The following is a 9,301-nucleotide window of genomic DNA, read 5'->3' as shown; positions in this document are numbered from 1 at the left end:
TGGCTGGCATGTGGTGCTGGGGATCGAACCGCGGTCCCTGTGCTTTGCCAAGCTTGTTTCAAGTAGGTGCTTTAGACCACTGAGCCATCTCTCCAGCCCACTTATCTCTATTTTTAAAAGAATTTGAAAAATAGCTAAAATGTTAGAAACAATACAGAATTTCAAAATACAAGATGAGGGGCTGGTGAGATGGCTCAGTGGTCTGAAGCACCTACTTGGAACAAGCTTAGCAAAGCACAGGGACCATGGTTCAATCCCCCAGCACCACATGCCAGCCGGCCCCACCCCCTGGTGGGGTGAGCTGGCCACACACACACAAATAAATTTAAAAAAAATACAAGATGATAAGAATTCAGCGTGATCATTGAAGTGAATTATGTTATAAATGCAACGAAAAGATAAAATATTAAAGGCATATTTTCTAAAAAAAAAAAAATTCAGCAATGGTTGTTATGTTGCACATTGTTGTCTTCAAAGTTGTTGCTCAGATGGCATACTTTTTTTTTTATTATGTATTTAGTACAGGGTCTCACTGCACAGATCGGATTTGTAGTGATCCTCCTGTTTTTCAGTCTCCCAACTGCTGGGATTACAGGCATGCGCCACCACATCCAGTCTCAATAATGACATTTCAGTGTGTTCCCTGGACAGGGCTGGCAGGAGGGGCCAGCACCAGCACACCTGGGATTGGACCCCTGGCCTCTGCGTCTGCTTAAACAGATGCTTTAATCCACTGATTTATCTGACCGGCCCTTATTTTTTATTTATAACCTGTTCCAAACAGTACACAGCTAATATCTTATATATCCTCTACCTCTGTTAGAAAAAATATTGATGCTTTTTTGAAACATTTGTGAAAGAGAATTAGGGCAAGTGCAGTGACGTGTCTACAGATGGCAGGATTACTTGAGACGAGCCTGGGCAACATAGTGAGACTCTTCTGATCTCAAAATTAATACAGCCAGATATGGTGGTACACGCCTGTAATCTTTACCATTTAGAAGGCTGATATGTTTGATACAGGGTCTGCTATATAGTTCAGACTTGTAGTGATCCTCCTGTCTCAGCCTCCTGAGTGCTGGGATTACAGGTACACCACCACACCTGGTTTTGGTGGCCAGCATGGCATGCACAAGAATTTGTGCTTGCTAGGCAGGCACTTAGAAGACCACCAAGCTATCTCACCAGGCCCTATGTCCAATTTTTGAGCAAGTATCTAGGCTGGTATATTTTACTTGGTTGGCATATTCTCTTTCTGTCAAAACGAGAAGTGTCACCACCTTTTCTGTTTGTCATAATATCAGCCTCAGGAAGATGCTGATACTCAGTGGGACAGTGATCTCTCTGGAGTTGTCTTTCCTAGGCCGAAACCCAGCTTTCTCACGCTGTTGTCCTGCTTGACCCAGGGCCAGCACTGGGAGGAGCAGCAGAGGCAAAAACTAAAGCCTCTGGCCCATCTGAGGTCAGGATTGAGCAGTTCAGCTACATTCTGCTAAGGAGAGCCTAATATCTTTCTGTTGCTTCTCCCTAGGACTGTGAAGAGTGCATCCAGCTGGAGCCGACCTTCAGTAAGTGCCTTTCCCTGCCTCTCCCTACTCTGTTGAGATTTAAAAAATGAATAAATAAAAGGATAAGGCCGTACCCTGTAGCGCCTAGATCATCAGACACCAAGGGAGTCTGCTGGAGAAAGCTCATGGGACTCGGGAGTACTCGGCTGGCACCTCACCCCCTATTTGTCTGTAGTCAAGGGTTACACCCGGAAAGCCGCTGCGCTGGAGGCCATGAAGGACTACACAAAGGCCATGGATGTGTACCAGAAGGCCCTGGACCTGGACACCGGCTGTAAGGTGGGCTCAGCTGCCCTCATGGGCTACCTCTGCCTGTTTTTTCTGTAGGTGGTGTATTGTTCTCCTGTCTCCTTATCACTGGCTTTGTTGTTGTGAACTTGGTAGAGAAGTGAGCCGTGTGATGTCACCCTTTCCTTTTGGAATACAGGAGGCTGCTGACGGCTACCAGCGCTGTATGATGGCTCAGTACAACAGGCACGACAACCCTGAGGATGTGAAGCGACGGGCCATGGCTGACCCTGAGGTGCAGCAGATAATGAGTGACCCAGCCATGCGGCTCATCCTGGAGCAGATGCAGAAGGACCCCCAGGCACTCAGCGAGTAAGCGAAGTTCAGGAGATGGCCTTGCAGAGTTAGCGGGGCATGATCTACCTAGGAAGGTTGTGTAATCTTTCTTAAAACTGGAAAGACAGAGCCAAGTGTAGTAGCACAACCTGGGATCCCAGTACTGTGGAAGGCTGAGGCAGGAAGATTATAAATTCAAGCCCAGCATGGGTAATTTAGTGACTTAACAAGACCATCTTTCTAAAAATGCTGGGGAGGGGCTGGAGAGATGGCTCAGTGGTCTAAAGCACCTACTTAGAACAAGCTTGGCAAAGTACAGGGACCACGGTTCGATCCCCCAGCACCACATGCCAGCCAGCTGCGCCCCCTGGTGGGCTGAGCTGGCCACACACACACAATAAATGTTAAAAATAAAAAATAAAAAAAATAAAAATGCTGGGGAGCTGGACATGGTAGTACATATCTGTAATTCCAGCACTGAGGAGGCTGAGAGAGGAGGAGTGCTTTAAGGCCAGCCTGAACTACTTGTGAGACCCTATCTCAAAAAAAAAAGAAAGGCCTTTGTTTGAATCCCCTCCCATACTGTGGGGGCAGGGGCAGTGGGTGGTTTTCAGTTCGCAGCTTAGGCAGTCAGCTGGAAGGGCCAGTTTTTCAGGAAAGGGTTTTGAGGCTTGTACACAGTAGGCCTGATGGGTTTTGCATAGCAGAGAAGACTTTGCCAGGTCTGCCTGGCCAGCTTCAGCAGACCTTTTCTATATCCTGACTTTGGCTGTGCAGGGTTTGAATTGGAGCTTGTTGAAAGCAGGGAAGCCTTTCTGGGGTTCGTTTCAGCTCACTTCACCTTTTCCTCTTCAGACACTTAAAGAACCCTGTAATAGCGCAAAAGATCCAGAAGCTGATGGATGTGGGTCTGATCGCAATTCGGTGATGACTTGCTCACCTCTTCCCTTCGCCCTCCCATGTGGAAAGACGCTGGGATGGCGGCGAGCAGCACAGCAGAGGGAGAGGGGAGAAAGAAGAGCTTATCTTTATATTTATACATGCCTACCTGGAAGACACAGACTCAAACAGCCGCCGCCACGGGCCTCCCAGCACACGCATGGTCTCCTCACTGCTGCCCTCGAGTTTTGTGTCTCCTTCCCCCATGCCCTGGTCTGTCTCAGCTGCTCCCCCATAGTTGGTTATTTTTTATTTGGGACAGTGGGCAATATGGGGAGGGAAGGGTCTTCTTCCCAACCTGCGGTCCCAGCTGTCTTCATATTGTTATTGCCACGTCCCCACCTCCAATAAAACAAGCCAGTTGGACGTGGTTACATGTTTTTGTGGCCTTTGAGTGATTTCTTTTTTTCCTCCAAAGACTGACCGTTGGGGTTCACTGGACTGGGTGGGAGATGTATGGAACCCAAGTGGGATGGGGTCATTGGAATGGGTATAAATGTTGCTGGGTTTCAGGGCTCTACCAAAGGTGAACACTAGGTGGTGCTCTTACTCAGCAGATGGGGACCCTCCTGAAAACACCCCTTGACCAAATGGCATCAGATCAACTTTGGTCCCCATACTGTTAGCTGTCCACATTTCAATCTCAAAATAAGAAATCAGCTATATCTAGAGAATACTGAATGCAACCAAAAATTAAAATGAATTGTGAGATCAGCTCTTGACATAGAGACTTGCTTCCTGTTAGGTGGAGTCTGGGTGGGATCTAGAACTCCACTGTCAGTCGTAGCTGACGGAGCTAAACTCTACTTACACTCAGCAGTGTTTCCTAAAGCCCTCTTCCTGGGCTGAGAGGCTTTTGGGCAGCAATTAAACTTCCTCATTTGTACCAAGAGTACTGCTTTCTGGGCAGACAAGGCGCTGAGGCAAGCAGTAGGCTGTACTCTGCACCTCTGGGTTTGCATAAGCCAGCTTTTCCCCTGGGAATCCCCGAAGGCCTGCCCCATGTGGGTGGCACAGTTCAAATAGCCCCACCCACAGTGGCATCTGCTGCTGTCTGGGCTCCTACTTCTTCCCAGTCCACTCAAAGGCTGAGTGCTTAGCATTGCTCTGTGGAAGCATAGGTCCCAGAACAAAGATGAGCAGGGGGATGTCAGCCACCAGAGGGGCGCCAGAGGGTGACATCTGAGCAGGAGTGGTCTTGGATGATAGGTAGCAGCTGAGTAGAAATGTCACACTTGGGGCCGAGGTCAGTGGGTCAGGGAGGGCTATGAAGTGGGGGGAAGACCTCTGAATACCTGGGCAGCAGCAAGATGGATACTGGAAACCCTGTTGGAGGGCAGGAAGAATGAAAGCACCTTGGTGCTCTGGGGCCTTCAAGTATTATTGGTTAGGGGGGCAAGGGAGATGGCTCAGTGGAATAAGTGCTTCCCTGACAAGCACAAGGTCCTGAGTTCAATCTCTGGTTCCACAAAAAAAATATATATATATATTATTGGTTAGGAGCAGTGGAGTTTAGGCCAGATTGACCTGCCAAGGTCCTAAAGGGCCTGGATCCATCCGTTCAGTCCATGCCAGTACATCACCCAGGGGCTGAAGAAGTGGTCCTATGCTGGCAGGCTGTCCTATGTACCAATGGCAGCTCCTCACATGAAACTGAGGAGGGGCTGGGTCTGTAGTATCCACAAGTCCTACTCTGGCATCCTATGCTCACTGGGGACAAAGGCAGGGCCCCACTGGAGAGCCGTTTGCTTGCTGGCAGTGTGCTTCCTGCACCCAGTGCCCGCCCTGGGGAGGGGCCAACTCGCCGATAAGGCAATGAGGGCTGCCCTCTGAGGGAAGCTCCAAAGAGAAAGCAGAGGCAAGGAAGTTCTGCAGGTGCACAGCCTGAGGCCACCCCCAGGTCCAGCCCTTGGCAGGCCAGGTAAGCTCCAGCCTGTGGCTCTGGGCTGAGGGTCCTCCTCCTCCCTGCCCCACAGCTCTGCTCAGCCTCCCTCTTGCCGAGCCACAAGCCACGCAGCAGCTGGCGCCTTCCACTGCTGAAAATCTCCAGTCGGCTTGGGTGCTTGGGTAGTAGCTGGGTCTACCCTCCCAGTGAGGGTCTGGGGCTGAGGTGGGAGAGCAGTGTGGGCTGGGGCCCAGCCCTCCACCGAGCAGGGTACTCTTGAGTGAGCCTTTTCTTACCCTGCCTCAGTCTTCCTGTCCGTAGGATGGGAATGGGCTGGACAACGTGGTTTCAGGCTCCCTTCAGCTCAAGTACCATGACAGAGAGAGGATCACCCTGGCATCCTGCGTTTTGCTACTGCCTGGCCATGCTGGCCTCTGGCTTGCTCCTTGCCCATCAGCTATCTGGAGCACCATGGGGCTGCCCACCTGACCTCTCTAACCCTCCTGGCAGAAGCAGCCACAGCCATGGCAGGGATGAAGACAGCCACAGGGGACTACATTGACTCGTCCTGGGAGCTGCGAGTATTTGTGGGTGAGGAAGACCCCGAGGCTGAGTCGGTCACCCTCCGAGTCACCGGAGAGTCACACATTGGCGGTGTACTCCTGAAGATTGTGGAGGAGATCAGTGAGTGCCCCACCGCCCCATCTCCGCAGCACAGCACCCAGGCGGCCGCCACAGTTGTCCCTTGGTGCTTCCGGGCCACCCCTGCTGTCTAGCTTGCGATAACCATGTCACAGTGACTCAGGCATCTCTTAATCATGTAGTTCCAAAAAAGACATTTCCCCTCCTTCCCCCTCCTTCCCATCACACTGCCTCCCTTCCTCCCACTCCAGCTGCTTCTGCCAGGTCCCCTCAGGCAGATGGCCACAGTCCTTCACTCATCCATTTTGTGTTTTGGGGTGGGCGGTAGTACTGGAGATTGAACCCAAGGCCTTGACTCTGAGCTACATTCCCATCCTTTTTCTTAATTAAATTGAGATAAGGTTTCACTAAGTGGCTAAATTGCTCAAGCTGGGCCCCAACTTTCAATCCTCCTCCCTCAACCTCCCAGAGTACTAGGATGACAGATGCCCACCGCTACACCCAGCCTCCATTGACTCACTTCTTAGGGCAGGAGAGGGCTTTCCTGGGGAGAAGCCAAACATTTGTTTCAGGGGCCTGAGGGAGGGCTAGGGGCTCCTGGTGACCTGGGCCCTGCTCCACACTTCCTCCCTGGGGAAGCTCTGAGCAGGCTGGTGACAGGCCCCATCTGGGTGGGAAGGCCCTACCCCCACAGGAAGTTACAGCAGAGCAGCCTGCGGTCTCAGTCATGGCAGTGAGATGAAGGGCCAGGGACATGGGGACTTATCATCCTGCCCTGCCTGGTAGGAGCTGCCCTTCTTGGGAAGGCAGCAGGAGCACCCCAATAACCAGGGCCAAAAGGCAGGTCACAGGAATCTTGGCCTGGAGCTTGGGGCCTGGGCATCTAGGGAAGATTTCCTCAGACTCAGCCAGCTGCCATGTGCAGCCGGGGGGTGGGATCAACATGACTGTTGGCAGAAGACCCCAGGCTAGCACAGCCCCAGAGCACAAGCAGGGAAGGAGCCCCCAGAGGCAGGACCCAAAGAAGCTGTGAAAGCAGAAGTGAAGAGCAGAGGCTCCCTGGGGAGACTGGGTGTCAGACAAAGTCCCAGTAGGCCTGGGCCAAGACAGGACAAAAGGGGGCCCAAGGACCAGGCTGTCCACAGAACACAGCCTGTGGGTTTTCCACTGCTAATGGGCTTGTACAAGTCCCTGCAGTTCTCTACCCCTGCACTGAGGACATGTCCCTGCCTGCCCCACTCCCAGTCCTTCCTAAGTACACCCAACATGGGCTGATGTCTCCCGGTATATGCCTGGCTGGTGAAGTTGACCCCTTCCTGCCTGGCCTAGTGCTCCATGCCAATTGCCAAAGGAGAGCCACCATGGGGGACTGGACCCCTGGATGGGGTACTTCCCAGGAAAGGCTGCTTAAGGCAAATCAAGAGAGATGGTGACAGTAAAGAGGAGCTGAGCAGCAAGGCTGGAGACACAGGGTTGCTTTGAGTCAGGGCCACTAGACATAACAAGACACCAGTCCAGGGATCCCCTAATAGCTCCTGCAGGCCTCAAGGCCTCCATAGGAACCTAGATCTCACATGGGAAAAGGACAGTACCCAGGGTTTTCAGTAGGAAAGGCCATGCTGTGGAGGACTTTTTTTGTTTGGGGAATGATAGTGTTTTTCTATCTAGTTCAGGTTGGTTTTGAGCTCGCTATGTAGCCCAGACTGGCCTTGAACTCACAGTGATTCTCCTGCCTCAGCCTCCCAAGTACTGGGACTACAGGAATGTGGCATCATGCCCAGCTATGGCGGACCTTGGAGCTGAGCCCTGTGACAGCCAGTGGGGGTTGAATGGAGGCAGAGAGGCCCCAAGGAGGCCATCTGTGTTGTCCTGTGGAGAGGAGACAAGGCTTCTAGAAGTCAGGAAGGGTGGGTGGAGAGAAGGGGGATTTGGGAGGTGAGGCTGGCACTGATTGAAAGTGAAAAGCGTGGTGCTCAGGACTCCAGAGCAATCCTTGTCACAGAGCCCCAAATTGGCATGGAAGAGCTCTGGGGAGGAGGGGTGCCTCCCTCTAGAACAGGCCTGAGAAGAGCACCTCAAAGGCTAGGACCAGCAGCCACTGTGGTTGTAGTCCTCATGCTGGGCACATGGCCAGGTAAACAGAGGCGTGGAGAGTAAAGGAAGGCGGAGACCTGACCTGACCAGAGCTGACACAAGGGCCTGGCCAGGGCTCAGGGAAGGGCATGGAGCAGAGGTCAGTGCTCTGGGTGTCCCTGCAGAATAGAGGCGCTCTAGCAAGAGGGTCTCTAGGAGGCCGGGAGATGACTCAGTGGAATAAGCACTTCCCTGGAAAGTGCAAAGGCCTGAGTTTAATCCCCAGTTCGGGGAAGGGGGGGAGAGGGTCTTTGACCTATTGAAAAGACCAGAAGGGCCAGGGCCAGGGAGCAGAAGAGGACAGAAACAAAACAGAGTCAAGGGGGCAGGGGAGATATCTCAGTGGGAAAAGCATCTTCCTGGCAAGTGCAAGGTCCTGAATTTGGTACTACCACCCCCCCCACTCACCCCACCCCCACAAAAAGAAGAGTCAAGACAGAAAGAGAGGAGGGGGAGGCAGCCCACAGCAAGGATGCCAGAGGGCAGGGATGAACCCTAGGAGAATTGAACAGGCTTCTCCCAGGACACAGGGACAGTGGGGCAGGTGGGGAAGTGAGTAGGGATGGGGAGCTAGGCAACCCCCAAAGCAGGTCTAGTACAACCCCCAAAAGATAGGCTCTGCACATCCAGAAGGACAGTGTATCCAGAACTGCTTCCCAACACGCTTTGCTGCTAAGCCTGTCTCTGCTGCGTGCAGGGGGGACAGAAGAGACCCTATGTCATCCACTACTGTGCCCAGTTCCCAGCTGGATGATGAGTGATGGATTCATATTTTCAGCTGAATGCTTACTCATGTATGGTTGTGTGTGCATGCATGTGTCACCAACACATGACACTTACCAGGTAGCAGGTATGGCTCAGTGTCTGTAAGTCAGGATAATTATTACATGTTACACACAAGAAAATTAAAGCCCAGCCAGGAACGGTGGTGCAAATCTGTAATTCCAGCCCTCTGGGAGGCCGAGGCAGGAGGGCTGCAGTGCATTTGAGGCCAGCCTTAACTACATAGTGAGACCCTATGTTTTGTTTTGTTTGGGGTTTTTTTGTTTTTGGGGTTTTTTTGTTTGTTTGTTTGTTTTGTATTTTAGGGAAGGAGCTATGGGGTGTTCAGGGTCTCGCTTCTAGATCCAACTCGTAGTGATCTGCCTGTTTACAGGCTCCCAAGAGCTGGGATTATAGGCACATGCCACCATGCTCAGTTTCATTTGCCATCTCAGCACACCCCTGAGGGCAGGGCCAGCATGGCAGGCCCGGGGATAGAACTCCCCGGCCCCTGCGCCTACTTGGCTAGCCCTTGAGACCCTATGTCAAAAATTAAAATTAAGGTCCTGTACGATAGCTCAGTGAACTAAGTGCCTGCTTAGGCAAGCTCAAGGACTGGGCTTCCATCACCAGTATCACGTGCTGTGCTGGCACCCCAGCCCCACCCCCCTGGGTACACTGAGCCAGCCACTAAGACCAGGTGTGGTGGCACACACCTGTAATCCCAGAGCTGAGGAGGCTTAAAACAGGAGGAACCCTATGAGTCCGAGCTACATAGTGAGACCCTATACCAAATACATTAAAAAAA

At 52.2% G+C, this 9,301-nt stretch overlaps 2 protein-coding genes across 3 annotated transcripts in view; both read left to right on the top strand.

Annotated features, from left to right (window-relative positions):
- The window catches only part of Stip1 (stress induced phosphoprotein 1), a gene marked incomplete at its 5' end in the record, with an annotated part of 11,582 nt that extends 8,137 nt beyond the window's left edge, over window positions 1-3,445 (top strand). The window contains 4 exons of the mRNA XM_023703955.1: window positions 1,532-1,568; window positions 1,744-1,847; window positions 1,996-2,168; window positions 2,988-3,445. Coding sequence (XP_023559723.1) covers window positions 1,532-1,568; window positions 1,744-1,847; window positions 1,996-2,168; window positions 2,988-3,060 — 387 coding nt within the window. The remainder of the gene's footprint in view (window positions 1-1,531; window positions 1,569-1,743; window positions 1,848-1,995; window positions 2,169-2,987) is intronic.
- A 1,445-nt stretch (window positions 3,446-4,890) lies between these two features.
- Fermt3 (fermitin family member 3) overlaps window positions 4,891-9,301 on the top strand; it is a 17,915-nt gene continuing 13,504 nt past the window's right edge. Inside the window, exons 1-2 of one of the 2 annotated variants that reach the window (XM_004643774.3) lie at window positions 4,891-4,992; window positions 5,467-5,640. In XM_004643774.3, coding sequence (XP_004643831.1) covers window positions 5,481-5,640 — 160 coding nt within the window. In that variant the 5' untranslated portion in view covers window positions 4,891-4,992; window positions 5,467-5,480. The remainder of the gene's footprint in view (window positions 4,993-5,466; window positions 5,641-9,301) is intronic. The other variant, XM_023703917.1, reaches the window with a different exon arrangement.

Source organism: Octodon degus, unplaced genomic scaffold (genome assembly GCF_000260255.1).
Source record: "Octodon degus isolate 3935 unplaced genomic scaffold, OctDeg1.0 scaffold00184, whole genome shotgun sequence".
NCBI lineage: Eukaryota > Metazoa > Chordata > Mammalia > Rodentia > Octodontidae > Octodon > Octodon degus.
Note: the sequence above shows the minus strand (reverse complement) of the source record. Positions and strands in the feature narration are given on the sequence as shown.